Source organism: Poecile atricapillus, chromosome 13, assembly GCF_030490865.1.
Source record: "Poecile atricapillus isolate bPoeAtr1 chromosome 13, bPoeAtr1.hap1, whole genome shotgun sequence".
NCBI lineage: Eukaryota > Metazoa > Chordata > Aves > Passeriformes > Paridae > Poecile > Poecile atricapillus.
In genome coordinates, this window is record NC_081261.1 from 3,683,789 (window position 1) to 3,699,760 (window position 15,972).

Here is a 15,972-nt window from a genome sequence, read left to right on the forward strand (position 1 = left end):
GTACCACACACCCCCTCCTTCCCACCTAGAGCCCCCTCCCTCACAGCTTGCAGAGAGATGGGAAAGTCCTGGCTGCTATCCCAGGACAGCAGAGCTCCCTGGGTGGCTCCAGCCACAGCAGTGGGACACACCTTCCACCTCTCCTCCATCCCAACCCTCCAGCATTCCTATGCTGGGGCAGGGAAGAGGCTATCCCTGTGTTCCTGCCCATGGCAGGGGGCTGGAGTGAGATGTGTGTTGAGATTCCTTCTACCCCCAAGCATTCTTGTCTCCAGAACGTCACTGGAGGAACAGGCTCTTAGCACTCTGCCTTTGGGCAACTTTGGCACAGCTCCAGAGCCCTGACCAAGCCTCTGGCAGGGACCAGCCTCACACTCCTCACACCTTTTCCACCTCCCTCACCTTTATCACCTCCCACCTGCTCCAAGAGGGTTGACCCAGCCTCATCAGCTCCCTCCTTCCCTCCCAGCCTGAGCCCAGAGCCGATGGCACAGGAGGTGGCACAGCAGCACCCCCTGCCCTGCCATCCCCTGTGCTGGGCACTCTCAGCTCATGCAACAGCTGCACTAGCACAAAATCACCACTGTGAGACCAGAAGCTGAGTGCACCCACACTTCTGTGAGCCACAAGTGCACAGCAGCTGTGACCCCCTCCCCTCCCTGGGGCAGGGGCAGAAAGCATGAGCACAGACATGCTAGAGGCAGAGTTTATTACACTACGCAGGCTAAGAACCCTGGGCAAGACCCCACATGGGTAAGAATCGAACCAGCTCTTTATCAAAAAGTTAATACTATAGTCAACCCCAATCTCCTTTGGTCATTACAAAGCAAGAGAAATATTAAAAGAACAGTATTTATACACAGAGGGAAGCTGAAGAGAGTCTGTCCAGCCCTTACCCCCCCACCCCACTTCCAGCACATTCCGGTGCTCGGTCCTGTGTCTCTCAGGAGCAGCAGAGTATCAAATCTTCACGAGATGTTGGGTTGCTGGGGTTTTATTATTATTGTCATCAATAAAAGCAATAATTACCAAGAGCTGCCATTCCTGTTCCTCCCCAGGGAGGGCCAAGGGGCAACACCAGCTCCCCCCTGTGTGCCCGCCCCGGTGCAGGGGATGGCCGTGCGCACGCGTCCTCTCGCCAGCGCACACACGCAGCACAGCTGGCACAGGCCATGTGGTCTCTGATCCCTCGTTTGTACGCAGTCTTTTAAAAAAAATATTGTATTATAATAATAATATGAATTTCTCTTTCCGTTTTGTGTCTTCTGGAAAAAAAAAAAAACAAAAAACAAAAAAACGAAACAACAAAACAAACAAAAACAAAACCAAAAAGAAGTGTCAATCGTCCGTGAGGTCCTGCACAAAGAGGACTTCCGTGTGGCTGAGTCCGGCCTCCTGCAGCGTGGGGGGGTTGGGCCACTCCTCTGTAGGGAGGCAGGGCAGGACACGGCGAGGGAAGTTGGCCTCGATCTGGAACTTCTCAGGGCTTTCTTTCAAGGAGAACAGGAAGTCGTGGATCACCTGGGAAAGCAGCACAGAAATAACTGCCAGCTGGGGGAGCAGTGACACAGCCAGAGCGAATCCCTGGCATCTCGCGGGGGAAGGTTCCCAAATTTGCACCATCACTGACTGCACTGTAGATGTGAGAGCCATTTCTTTGGCACACATGAAACTCGCCTTGGCACAGAGTACTGGGGAGACCAGATACTTTTTCTGGCTCTTCCTACACCTTTACTTCATAGAGAGCAGTGAATTATACAATGTTAGGGGTTGGAAGGGACCTTAAAAGTTCATCTAGTCCCACCCTGCCCTGTCATGGGCAGAGAACACCTTCCAGCTTTACAGGAAGAAAAAAATCTTCCATTTTCTCTCCTCTTCAAGCTGGTGGAACCAGGCCCCACATCACACTCCTTACCAAGGAGCAGCTCTGCCTAATAAGGCCCCCAGCAAAAGCCACCATTTGGCACAGTCCAAGGGAAATAAAGCTTTGCTGAGCCACCTGCAAGTCTCTTCCCCCCCTTGCTCCGGAAGGCCCCTCAGCTCTGCCCCAAGCTCACCGTCAATGACTGTGTGAAGTGGAATCGCCGCTCCACTCTGGAATCGTTAGGCAGCTTGAAAATGATCTTGACGCTCTCAGGGTCGTCAGGATGTGGTTCTGGAGGAAGGCATTCTGACCTCCTCTCCTTCTCCTCCTGCAGTGTCTGCAAGGCAAGGAGGGAGCAGGAGCAATGGCTGTGCACTGAACTAACCTTTGTGCCCATCCCCTGCAGCACAGCTGCTCCAGGAGCCTCGAAGGACGCTCAAGGTCCAAGCAAGACAAGCAATTCCTACTCCAGGCCAGGCATCCCACAGGACACTGCAGCCTCTCCTGAAATCCCTCTGCTCTCACCTGCCGCCGCCTCTCCTCTGCCAGTTTTTGCTGCTGCACTTCCTCCTCCTTCTTCTTCTTCCTCTCCCTTTCCTCCTTCCTCTTGCGCTCCTTTTCCTGGTCCGCACGCAAGGATGCCAGATATGCCTCGTCCTGCTGCTGCCTCAGGACTTGGGTTTGGTTCCTCTCTTCCCTGAAAACACGACTGGGAAGTGGTCAGGGCTAACAGACCCTAAAGTGAGGGGGGGCAGGCTGAGGGCAGACCCGAGGGTGCAGGGACAGCCTCCAAATCATAGGAGCACACAGCAGGTAATGCCTTGGAGTACCACAAGCTCCCAAAAGGCCAAGACAGGTCCCCAGAGTCCCTCACAATCTGCTTCACAAGGGTGGGTGGAACTAAAAAGGCTTCTGATCCCCTGCAGCTTGACAGAGCTGACAGCACAAGGACAGTGCCCAGGATTCCTGCCTCGTTTTGAGACTCTTCCTGGTTTTATCTCCTTCAGGTAATTCCTTGCACATTTAGAAGTGAAACATGTTACTGGGTCCCCACATAGAGAGTGGGGCAGAGGAGGGACGGACAGACAAAGTCAAATGGTGGGATCCTGTTTTGGGTGCAGCCTGTACAGCCCTAAGAGTCACCAGGGACTTGTGAGGCCTCACCAGAAAAGCAGCCAGAGCTCAGCACAGCCAGCCCAGGCAGCAGCACACACTCACCAGCTGGCTGTGGACACCAGCTCTCCTGCCTGCAATGCCTTTGCTCCCACTTGGATCGTACTATTGTCCAAGCTTTCCCTGCAAAGCTCCAGCATGCCAAAGGTGTGCTCCAATTGCAGAGAGCAGAGTACTCACATCCACCTTTCAGTGGTGGGTTTGTGTGTGCAACACATCTGGCTCCCTGGCTATAAGGTGGCCTGAATTTTGGACAGATGATCCCCCTGGTAAGAGGAGAGCCCATGGGCTGTGTTACAGAACAGGAGGTGCTGAGCTATGTGCCTAGACACAGTGTCTGGAGGGAGGAAGGGGACAGAGCAGAGCCTGCCTCAACAAGGTTTGTGCTACTGGAGCTCTGGTTCCACCCTACCTTTCCAGGCGCTCGGACACCAGGTATGTCTGGTTGGCATCCATGATGAACATCAGCTGATTGATGAGGTCATCAGCCTGGATGAGACCTTCCAGCCGCCCAACCACGGTCATCCTGCGGTCCTTGAGCATGATCACGGCCAGGAACGGGTACGTGTTCTCCCGCAGAGCCTGGGACACTGGCAACAGGCACAAATGTCACTACCCCATCCACAAGGGCCACCAAGGGCTACAGCACAAATGTTTCCATCTCTGAGGGCCAAGGAAAGCACCTTCCCCAGACATTCTCTCCTCCAAGGCAGAAAAGGCCTCAGGCTCCATTTTGAAAATTAAACCCTGTAAGTTAGCAAAGGGAGGAAATGGCTTTGGGAGCACAAAGACTGATGGGGAAAAAAACCAAGCTTTCAAGTAACCAAAAAAGGCTGTTTTAACTCAAGAAGGAAGGAAGTAAATGGCTCTAAATGTCCATTCAAAATGGGACAAAGCCATGGGTCTAAACCGCAGGAAGAGAAACACAGGACAAGCAGATGGAAACACCTGCTCAGGTGACTGGGGTTGGTTGGACTCTGGAAGGAACTGTCATGGGGGAGATGGCAGTATGTCCACGTTGAACACGTCTGAACAGATTTAGGTTGGTTTTGTTGGAGGCAGGCTCTGTCTGAAGCAGTGAATGGAACAGATCATGTGCTTAAATTACTGCTCATATATGGCTGTTGATCCCCTCCTTAGAGCACACATGGTACATCACGCAAATTGGAGCTACTGTTATCAAGGGAGTCCCCAAACAAAATCAGAGCAGTTCAGGGATTAAATGGAAAGCCAAGATCCCTTCCAGCTCTGCTTTCTAGGCTGTGACTCCAAAGCATTGCAGCAATGAAACAGGAATAAGTCAAACACTGTCTCCTCAGAGAGCTGTTCTCTCAAGTTGTTGGTAACTGGGGGCAGAACTATGGAGCCAAGAGTAACCCATATTTAGCATTTTCCTGACCATGAAGCAGAAATGGTGGAAACAACACAGGAGCCATGAACAGAACTTTGGGAAAAGGCCCCACTTGCAGCAAAACCTCACCAAACTGCTGTCTGGCCAGGTATGAACAGCTCTCAAATGTTGCCCTGAAAATCAGGCCTTTGGATATTGTTTTCATAATTTCCAGCCACTTTCCCAGGAAAGTAACTATAAACATAGATGTTTATACATTCCATTAAAGATATACCTTTTAATAGATGTTTCTCACAACCAGTGTGGTTGGGAAAGTAGTGACCTGACTATCCAATCCCTAGTTGCTGTCGAAAATCTATAAATACTGGAAGGACACAATAAACCTTCTTTCATCACACTTTGAGCTGTGTCTGTGTGAATCATTTTGTGTCCAACAGTGACACTCAAACACTGGGCTTTTGAGGAGACACAGAGATTGGGTGTGGATTATAACAACTGTTTCAGAAAGGGAAAGAATGCACCTAACAAGTCCTTCCAGGCCTCAGGCATCACAGGAGCCAGTGTTAAGGACAGATCTAGCTGGATATTTGTTTCTTCACTCAGCTTATCTCCAGCACACATCCACCAACTCCCACTGACAAGGCACTGAAAGCACCCTAAATGCCCACAGCAATGAGCACAGAACTACAACTACCCAGAAACACACAGAATGGTGGAGGTGAAGATCAGAATGTATTCCCCTGGCATCCAAACCTTTTGAGACATCACAGGAAACCAACACATTTCCCCATGCAATCGTGAAATCTCTTGTCTACTTGCACAAAATACAACAGAGCGTTTCACATGTGTCAGTTTGTCAAAGAGCATCTGCCTTGTTCCAGAGACAGGAGGGGACAGGTAAAGCCCAGGAGGGACACACTCACCTCTGTATCCCTCTGGTTTATTGGTTGAGCAAGCCCAGAAGAGCATTCTAGTGTTGATGAGGGTGATGACCTCAGGTGCACACAGCGTATTGCTGGGGGATGAGAAGAGACCATGTGAGGGAAGCTGCATTTCAAGTGCAAAGACAACTGTTTGGGAAATTCTCCTACCTACCGGCAGAACTCATCTGTGTCTTGGTGGTCATCTCCATGAAGATAAACCAACAGGAAGCGCAGCTCCCGCTTGGCATCGTTCAGTGCCTTGGCATAAGAACAGAGGAGGTAAAGTTACAGGGTGTCTGGGCAAGGGGAATGCAGCATCCACCAGGCTTGTGTGACCCAAGCCATTACTCTGCCACTAGAGTGGTTTTAGTGAAGCAGCAGTGGAGGATGAACCTGTCAGACCTTCTAAATAAGCCTTTACTTAAGAGGGCAACAGTGGTGTTCTCTCATATCCTCTCAGGATGGGGCTTTGGAGAACACTGAACTTAAGAGTGAAACTGGGTAGGCAATGACATGGATTGACACCTCAGCTGCCTTGCCAGACTCAGCTGGCACTGAAGAACCTCCTTCACCCCTTGGACTCACAGTGGCCAAGGCTGAGCTTTCCCTTGAGCCTGTACAGGACACAATTTTCAGATCACACCAAATGAAAATTGTATTAAAACAGGTAATAAATAATGCTGCAGGCCCCCCAAAAACTAGAAAAGAAATTTAAAAAAATCCCTCCCTTTCCACATTTACAGTGTCTGGGTTGTACCCACCCAAGAGCATTTTTAATAAGACCACAGGCTAAGTGCACAATATGCTCCCTCTTTTACTGGCATTGCATTTTGGTAGCCTAGCCATTCCATGATTACTTGAGTTTGGATTCCAGGAATGACAGAGGAGTCTAAAAGAGCTGCAAAGGTGCTGAGCTCCATCACTGTACAGTGTGGAGCAGGCACTTTTTTCCCAGGCACTTGGGAGGCAGTGCTGATCCAACTGTCTGATGGGATGCTCTGCAGGAGACCCTTCCCTTGGCTGGGCTGAAAGAAGCTATGAAAGAGGCAGTGTCCATGGGGACACCCCTCCTCTACAGAGAGCCCTCTCAGATTTGCTATATGGAACACTCACCTCCCATAATATCTTAGGGGCTCCCTCTCACTTTTGAGGCTCTGCAGTGTTGTGAAGTTGCATTGTGATACAAGCCCAGGCAGTTAATCCCAATTTGGTGAACAGAAGGATAGACTCTGGCACAGCACACCAGTTTATAAAAACAAAGGCAGGATTACAAAGAAAAGCTGTCGGCTACAGAGTCACACAGACGGTCGAGGAACAGCCAGAGCAGCTTTGCTTTCCAACTTTGCAGGCTTGGCAAATCATCAAGCCTGGCAGACACTGGTTTCCCAATACACTTGTTCACTAGCTCTCCATTACCCTGTTAAGAGAGTCTGGGGATAAATGCCGGGCTTGTAGATGAAAAGCAATTTTACCATGTAGGCCCTGATACCATGTGGAAAAATCCCCACTCCCCAGCTCTCCAGGATCTAGGCATCAACATGTGACACTGACCTGGCTGTAAGTTCCCTGGTAGAAGACAGGGTGTATCCTCCCATATTTCTCCTCAAACATATGAATAAATGAAATAATGTCACCCACTGGGTCGGTGACACGACTACGAGGATCAGGGCGTATAAAACGCATAGCAAACCTAGGAAGGAAGCAAAGGACACTGGAAATCCAGCTCACTGACTTCTTGAGGAACAGGTTTTCTTTTTCACAGACAGACACTGGGATTCATAAAGAGGAAGAAAATCACAGCTGAGAGCCTTGAAGGTTTATAATCTGAACCTAAACTGACACCCACTGGCTCCAAACTGATACCACTGTTACAGAACTAACCGCCAATGAAGATTCATCTCGTGCCAGGGATCAATAAAGACCCAAATTCTGTGTGATTAAAGTTCCAGCTTCCTCTGAAGCATCAGGCATAAGGCACAGCAACAGTAGGAGATTTGAGGAATTTAGTGCCAAGATGGGCTGTTAAAAGCCACACAGTTTTGTCCAGATAACTTTGAAAACTGCATTTCTGCTAATCCAGAACTAACAGTTCCAATGTACAAACAGTTGCAGAAAGGGAACATTACACTAGGAGTCCTATGAAACTGTCATTCCTCTGAAGCTGAAAAGGCTTTACTGCAAGGCAGATATCAGTGTTGTTTAGTTCTACTGATGCAGAGAAGATACACTGAACTTTGGAAATGTCTTTAATGGGGAAAAAAAGCAATACAACAAGGAAAACTGCCAAACCAGTGCAGATGGCAGGACTGCTGGCTATTTACCACCCTTACCATTCCCTTTTCCTTCTATCAATGTTGTAAAGGAGACAAGGAGAATTAGTACTTTGGGGCAGTAAAGGGAGAGGAGGCAATAGACACCCAAGGGAATAAAGCAGAGCTGTTTACAGTTTGGGTTTTGCCAGATAACATCCAGGAATTAGGGTAGGTTAACTTGCAGCCCAGTCCAATAGGACACAATTCTGATGTTTGTCCAGGAATACCAAACAGCTGGACACTGTTTTGCAATCCCTTTGTGTGGCAGTCAGACTGTAACGCTATGTGGAGTTAGAGCTCCAATTAAACACTTCATTTACTGCTGCAAGGTGCTCTTTTTCTCTGCAATAAGATTTATTTCTTAGTAAACAGCATAGGAACTTTACAACACTACAGATAATGCCAGTAAAGCAAACAAATGGAAAATCTGCCATGAGGCTTAAAGATCTAAGTGACAGAGATCCAGCCAAATCTGAGCTAGTGTGCTCCCTGATGCAGTCAATAAGTTAGTCAGCACAAACAAGAACTTACCTAAATATATCAAGTAACGTGTAATAGGTAAATCGGAATGGAAGCATTATGAAGTAGTAACCCCATCCTAACAGGCCCTGGAATTACAAATAAGGAATTAGTTTTCTTAACTATACAGAGAGATTTACAGCACCAAGTCTTACAGATGTTCATGCAAATTTGTCTGTAAAACATTAATGAAAGTAATTGATACTGTATTGTAGTTAATACACATTTAAGGGGGGCTCTAAAAAGAAAATCATTATCACTACCATGTAGAGGGGACAGTCCTTTGTTCTAATTCAGCTGATCAAAAGGCTTTACTACATCACAGCAAGATAGTCTATGACAAAAAAAAAATGTCCTCATACTGTGAATCACAGTATGGAGAAAATCTCCACAGCAGTAACAGAAACTGAAGGAATAGCTCTACATTTTGTGTTTGTAAGATAAAATATTTAGAAAGGAGATAACAGCATGCAAAGAAAACAATTTCTTTCCCAGTTTGCAAGTTCTGTGTTCATAGAGAGTCAGCCAAGAAGCAGTACAAAATCCAACTGTAAGATAACTTGCCCTTGGCTGTGGCCTTGAGACAACGTAGCTGTAGATCCTGTGGTCAGCTGTATTGACCTGCAACTGCCGCAGTGGAGGAGGATTAAAGACACTTGGGACACCCTCTTGCTCATTCAGTCGGTCCTGCACAGCTGCCTTTGACATAAGAAAGAACAAAGGGAGGTTTCAGGCATTTGATGGTTTTTATACTTTGGACACTGACAGTGGGTATTACTTGTCCACAGTCCCTGGGCACTGGATAAGCATGATTCCTGTCAAACAGCAACCTTTTCCATGTGGAAAGCCTTCTCCATGGCAGCCAGCACACAGGCTCCACGGGTGGCCACACCGTGTGCCAGTCAAGGGATTGTTCACAGCCAGAATGACTCTGCTGTGTTCGGCTGAAAGCAGCTCTCCAGACAGGTGGAGATACAGCTCTAAACAGCTACTTGGGTAAATCCAAAGATAGACAGATTAATTTTACTGGTAGGGCCCACCATCCCAGAGGGCTGAATTTAATCCAGATACTTGCAAACTGCTACAAATCTCATTTTCAGTGGTACCTCTATGTTCCAGTTGTGCTGCTCCAGTGTGTGGCGACATTGGTCCATGGACTCTATGCCAGTCAAATCCTAGAGAAGAAGAATAAAAGCAGATGAGTTCCAGGAAGTGTTGCATTTTGACTGCTCTTAACAATGCATGAAGATGATGGGAGTTACCACAAGACATTATCCCAATGCTCAGTTTTTAAGTGCCCTGCTCTGAGTTTTAGAGCAGTGACCTGAGCCAACTCAAATCTGTAAACACACATGAGGCCTCAAACAGGCCTTTGCACTCTTCCAGCAGCAGCCAACTCTCAGTGTGCCCAAGGTCTGGCGCTACAACAGCGCTCAGCACAGTCGAGGGTTTAACACAATACTGCCCACAGGCCTCACTCTGAAAAGATGTGCCAGGCCAATGCCCTCAAACATCACCTTAAACTCAAAATACAGACAAAGCATTTCTGAAAACTCAAGATGACTGTTACTCCACTCACTGCCAGCATAAACAGAAACTAAAACCAAAACAAGACAGGAAATACTGAAGGTGAAGTTCCCAGTATCACAGGGAAAGTAAAAAAAGTACAGTAAAACCAGTATGTAAACAGTGTAGTAAAAAAAACAGGAACAGTCCAACACAGGGCCCAAAAAAGAAACCAGTCCATACACACTGGCAAACCTCAAAGCCACTGGCTGTATTTTAACCCTGTGCCAATCAGAATTTCTGTACAGGAGATCAAACAATTGTGTCTGTTATTACAGGAAGCCACATCAGTATCTCCTGAACAGAGACAAACGTTTGCTGAAGGGAACATCCCTGTCACTGTGCTACAGAAACATCTCTCCCCCACTGCACTTGCTTTAAGGTCTGAGCAGACATTTTCCTTGCTTCCTTGAAAAGTCCCTGATGCACCCCTGACAGGCTGACCATTTAAGAATGCACTGAATTGGTTTTTTTTTACTGGAGAAGGATGGTGCATCTATTCCCCTCCCTGCCCCCATTCATACATTCCACATGCCATTTCCACCCGAGTAACAAACACTGTGGACAAATGCCCTATTCAATCTCTGGGCTCAATTCAAACTTTTGAGCATTTCTTGGCTTCTTTCTCACAAAGTCTCCAGATCATTATCTTTTCTCCAATCTACTGGGCAAAAATCATTGTTTCATTCTGCTGCACAGAACCAATCAGACTGTTTAAAGCATTGTGACTGAAGAAGCTCAGAAAAAAAGTGCTTCAAGTTGCTGTTCAGTGGTGTATAAATATTTATTAAAAAGTAAGTCTGCAGCAAGCCTTGCAAGGGAACACTGCAGAACTGGGTTCCATAGAATAAATAACGTTTAGTGAACTCAACTCTTGCTGCTAGAATACCTTTGATTATCACTCAGTTTTATCATTTAATGATTTAGCTAGTTTTAGTTTAGCTATCTCTTTTTAAAGATGTGCTTCACTGAGCAAAATATAGGGTTTGTATTCTGACTTTATTTTTTATTCAATTTATTTTGCATTCTGACTTTATTTTTTTAACCTGAACTCCTACAGCAGGCACTTCATTGTCTTTTTAGAAGGACAGCATTAAAGACACCTGCAATCTACTCAATTAATTAATTTTACAGTGGAGTCACAATGTGTTTATTCCAGAGCCTTGAAAGTCTTCTTATGACCATTTCTCAACACCCTGGAAATTCTGCTGGTGTTTACAAGATTCAGAAACTCATTTACACCTTTGTCTCTAAGTGCCTGGATTATCTGCAAGCACTAAGATCATCACTGAGCATTCCCTCCTTTTTAAATTATGCAAAATTCTTCTGCAGTTTTAGGTCAGAAAGCAGCAGAGCTATCAGCAAGCATTTAATGAGCACTGAATCACTGCAGCATTTGCAAGAGTTCCACAGGGACACCAGAGCCAGTCAACTTCACCCTTCTTGACCATCACCACAGTGACAGGCAGCTCTAGTCACTTCTCAGTCTTCTACACAAGCTCTCCAGGGAGGTGAATTTCCTTGTATATTTTTCCTCAGCATCTTAATTCAGCTGCTCTCAATTCAAACCAGAAGTGACAAAGCCACTTCAAGCAGCACAGCGCCGAGCGCTCCCGCCACTTGTCTGTTCAATGGGGCTTCACAATTAAACACTGCAGGAAAAAACTGCCAGGCAAAGGCAGCTTTTAAAACTCAACACCTTGCTGGCTGTTACTCTGATGTGCTCCAGGATGTTCTGAGAGACACACCAGGGTTCAGAATGACCCACACCCGATGTCAGGAACGGAAGGACCACAGTTGAACTGCCACTTCAGACAACTCTTGCTGGCAAACACTGATACTGGTCATTATCACCCCCAAGACATTCCTACAGCCCCTGTTCACCAAGTCATGGAAACAGATCAGAAACTTGAAAAGCCACATCATTTCCACTGCCTCACTCACAGCATCTCTGGTGAACTTTGTTCACCTGCAAACTTATGTACACGGCAAATGAGCACATTCTTAGTATCATCAGGGCTAAGAGAAAAACCAACATCTTCAAACCTTGTTGCTCAGATCCTGCTCACTGTGGTCTCTTATTAGCTGCCTTTAAGAGTATGTATCTTACAGACATAATAAGTAGTTAAAATTAGCCCCATTAAACCAGCACTCTCAAACCTTCACATAAATCCAAGCTCAACACAGTGGCTAATATTTAAAAAATATTAAATTCCACAAATGCCAGGAAAGTTCAATAGTGCCTTCTCAACCACCACACAAAGCGTTATTGTAAAGCATAATGAAGCTTTTGCTGCAGGTAATTATTTGTATCTCTCACCTTTGAGACTGCTCAAAATCTTCTCAATACCAAAGTAGTGGAAAGTAGAATTGCATGCCTCAAAAGCAGAAGGAATACCTCTGAGTGGACAAAGGTTGTAAACTGGACTTACGAAACCACTGCCTCTGCAGATACTCTCTGATGTTGAAACACAGCACAAAAGATGCAAATCCACAGGACTAACTGGCACTGCTCTTACTTCCCAACCCACTGTCAAATTCCAGAGAATTACTTTCCAAGGGTAAAGAACATCTGAGTTCTAATTGGAAAAAAGCTTTAACCAAGAGTTTCTCATTCCATATTACAGCAAATGCCTTTCTGAGGATTTTGATCGATACACTGAGTGGGAAAGTTGCCTGGAGTTTCATGTTTCCTCCTTCCCCTAAATCAGAGCCATATCCAGCCTTGAGCATTCTGTTTTTCCAAGCTGAAGTCAGAGACGGTATCATGAGTGCCAAGTCTTTTTCAAATAACACTCCATTACTTTACATTAGCATATTACAATATCAGACATCAGCCCAAGTGTAATGGGCACAGATCAATAACCAGATCCTACAAAAGCTGCTCTGCTGTTTCTTCCATCTCCCAAATGAATCATATCTCCACAGCTTTCCTAAACTGCTCACTCACATCAAACTTCTCTCTCCAAATGTCAGGACAGTGAGGTCTTGACAGATGAAAAATTTAGATGCTTTTATTCCCTTACATTATTAGCCAGCTCTCTGACAGTAAATGGGAGGCTGAAAGCATGCAAGAGTCTTTGTTGTTTTCATTTCAAGTTTATCCCAGTTCTCTCTATTGTTTTTGTTTTTTTTTCTTTTCCTAACCTGCCCCAGCATGGTGCAGATAGCTGCCCTGTTCCAGCCCTGCCCACAAGAAGGAAGCTGCTGGTTTCAGCGTTCTGCCAGCAAAGCTGTTTGTACGAGCACTACAGAACCCACCACACAAACATCAGTGGAATTACTGCAGAGCAGGCACTAACACAGAACCGTGCCCAACAGCTCGCACCAGGACAGGACAGCACATTCACCTCTGCCTGAATAGGTGCACTCTCCAGCAGAAGTAGGAAAAACAGTTTAGGCAACAGCACCTTCATCCCAAACATCTGTTTGCTAGGTGAGTAGCAGTCCCTGCTCAATGCTTCCCTCTGGCTCTCTGTTTAACTGAGGGTGTTCTACTATTCTGTACCTCATCTTTATCATCCTGCCTTCTTTCCTAGTCTGCTCTATTCACTGCAGTGGGATAAAACCTTCTGTGGAAGTGCAATGCTCTGTCATCATGGAATGCTGTACAGCTTACTTATGATGGCACATCACAAAGCGTGAAGTTATCCTGGAAAACACTGAAGTGTTCCCTGCAAAGTCTGCAGGGATTCCTGAACAAGCTGACTTGCAGCAGTGTACAAATTATTTTAATGAGACTTAGTTAATCTCTCCAAACACCACCTTCTTCCTATTGGAGTCCCAGAAAAAGTCTTCCAGGTGGACTGATTTACTTTTGAGGAAGCAGCAGGACTCACACCTGAGCCCTTCTCAGCCAGGTGTGACATATCAGAGGAGAAGGACTCACCAGTGGGGTCTGTCATTAGCCCTGGAGAAAGCTGATCCAACACATCCCAAAAGACTGAAGATCCTGGCTGGTATCCAAGCCTTCTGGACCACAGCTTTCACATCTGGCTCTGCACAGCAGCAGTCTAACTGTAAAAATTTCTCCCCTTTACAGCCTGAGGAGTGTTTCCCTGTGCCTGAACCCAGGGCTTGACAGGAAGCTGGACTAAAGCATGAATCCATTCTCCTGCCTTCTCCTGGCTCCCTGGCAGCCCCCTGTCCATGACAACACCAGGCAGCACTGGGAAATAGGATATTTAGTTTCACAGCTGGTTTGAAAATGGCAGCAGGGGCAGTGGTGAGAGCAGCTGGTCCTACCTGTCCAGACTAATCAGATGAGCAAGAACCAGGATATCTCACAGGAAGAGAATGGGACCTTTTGCATTCATATCCACAAAACCCTCACCTACTCCACAGGAAGCACTGGGACAGCAATGGTTAACACTGCTCTGTGCCTTTTGTCTGTATTTAATTTGACTGCCCACACAGCTCAGCTTACAGTAGACTCAGAGGGGACATCTGTAAAGCAAGTTTCCTCATGGGTCCAGTCATGGGAAAACACCTCAGCACATTAACTCAGGGGGCTGTGAATCAGATAAAGGCTTGGGAAGTCAGTGTGTGGAATGATGAACACCTGCACTGTCACACCTGAGGAAGGCAGGGCCAGATGTGTCTGGAGTCCCTTTAAATCAACAGTTAGATCACACCAACCTTATAATACACAGTCTTAAAAAAAAACAAAACGACATAGTGTGAAGCAACAAAAGCATACAAAAAACTCTTAAAAGTAATCATGGTATTTGTAAAAGAACTGCAATCCAAGGGACACCACATATTGTCCTACAGCTCAGAAGCAAACTCAAGACACCTGAAGATAATTTGCATTGCTCAGCACATTTAATTACTCACCACCGAACAGCCCTAAGTATTTCAGCTGCCCAGGACTGTTCTCTCCCCAATAAACTACATCTTCAGATTGTGTTTATGATCGTTCATCTGCTACACACCCCTAGGCCTCGCAAACCAAAGGTTAAGCGACCCTGCCTGCCATGTGTAGCAGATCACTGCAGTCTCCAGCAGCGTTACCCAATCGTGAGGAGCAGGAACCGTGTTCCACAGAAAGCCACTAGGTAACTCTTCCTCGGTGCCAGGAAAGGCTCTCCAGCTATTATAAGGAAAATTTTCAGACTAATTAAAATGGCCGGGACTTACCAAGGAGTTTTTCCCGCACGGAGTTTTACTCGGCAGCCACCTCTCGCCTTTCCAATTAATGATGACAGAACATCGCCCCGACGAAGTATTAGGGGCACGGAAGTCTCACTCACCCCAGCCAGGACTAGGACCACAGGTGTCTCTCCTCTCACCGTCCCCTCGGGCCCAGCCCGACACCCCGCTCCAGGACGGGCCTACCCAGCTCTGTGAGCCCCGTACCCCCCAGCGCCGGCGGGGCGGGCCCAGCTCAGCCCGTTCCGTGTCCATACACCGCCTCCCCCGCTCCCGCTGGCCGGCACGGGCCCCCCGGGACGTGGCACCTGGAACTGCAGCAGCTTCTCGGTCTGTTCCGCCGTCAGCTCCCGTTCCTCAGGCGCCGCCATTTTGCCGCCGCCTCTGACCCGTCGCTCCGTCACTCTCCGGAAGTGACGTCGCCCGCCCACACTTCCAGCCCAGCCCCGCGCGGCGTGGCCAATGGCTGTTTATCGGCCGCCGCCGGAACTGCTGGGCCGCATTCCGGACAAAACCGAAGTGCTCTAGGGCCTGTCCGGAGATGCCCGAATCCCATCGGCGGCTGTTGCCGCTCTCGGGTGTCCCCGGAGGGTGCACGTAAAGTTCCGAAGTGTGCTGAGCACGGCTGGGGTGTTCCCGGCAGACGCACGAAGAGTTCCGAAGCGTGTTAAGGGCTGTTCGGGTGTTCCCGAAACAGGCCGGGGATGAGGGGGCAGCCTGTTGCTGTGGGAGAGGGCCCTGAGCCCAAGGGGGGAGATACGAGCCGAAGACTCCCGGGAGCTGGCTATGTTCCCGTCACCGCGGGGGCTGCCGGACACCGAGTGGGTCCAGCCCGGGCACCTCCGGTCCCGTCGGGTGGGTCCCGCCCGCTACCTCCGGTCCCGCCGGGTGGGTCCTGCCCGGGACCCCTCGTCCCGCTGGGCCGCCCGTGCGCCGGGCCCAAGATGGCGGCGGCCGCTAAGATGGAGGAGGTTGTGAGGGGGCCCCGCTCCCACCCGCAGCTACGAGCGCCCGCGTGAGGGGTCGGCGCGGCGCGACCGCGGCTAGTCGAGTCCCGGGGGAGGCAGGCGAACAGCCCCGGCTCCCCGTGCCCGCTGCGGCTGGCGGGGAGGC

General features: G+C 48.1%; 1 protein-coding gene across 4 annotated transcripts; it reads right to left on the bottom strand.

The window, feature by feature from the left end:
• Positions 1-692: 692 nt before the first annotated feature.
• On the bottom strand, positions 693-15,879 carry FAF2 (Fas associated factor family member 2). 4 transcript variants are annotated; one of them, XM_058848392.1, is made up of 11 exons: positions 15,168-15,879; positions 9,249-9,317; positions 8,707-8,841; positions 8,155-8,231; positions 6,863-7,001; positions 5,484-5,569; positions 5,312-5,403; positions 3,450-3,627; positions 2,390-2,561; positions 2,058-2,201; positions 693-1,521 (listed from the first exon to the last, which is right to left on the bottom strand). In XM_058848392.1, the coding sequence occupies exons 1-11, from the start codon at positions 15,228-15,230 to the stop codon at positions 1,339-1,341; spliced, it is 1,338 nt and encodes a 445-aa protein (XP_058704375.1). In that variant the 5' UTR covers positions 15,231-15,879; the 3' UTR covers positions 693-1,338. The 4 variants fall into 4 exon arrangements, with proteins under 4 accessions (XP_058704375.1, XP_058704374.1, XP_058704377.1 ...); XM_058848391.1 differs by having other exon boundaries at positions 2,390-2,573; XM_058848394.1 differs by lacking the exon at positions 15,168-15,879 and adding an exon at positions 14,848-15,111 and having other exon boundaries at positions 2,390-2,573.
• Between the last annotated feature and the right edge of the window lie 93 nt (positions 15,880-15,972).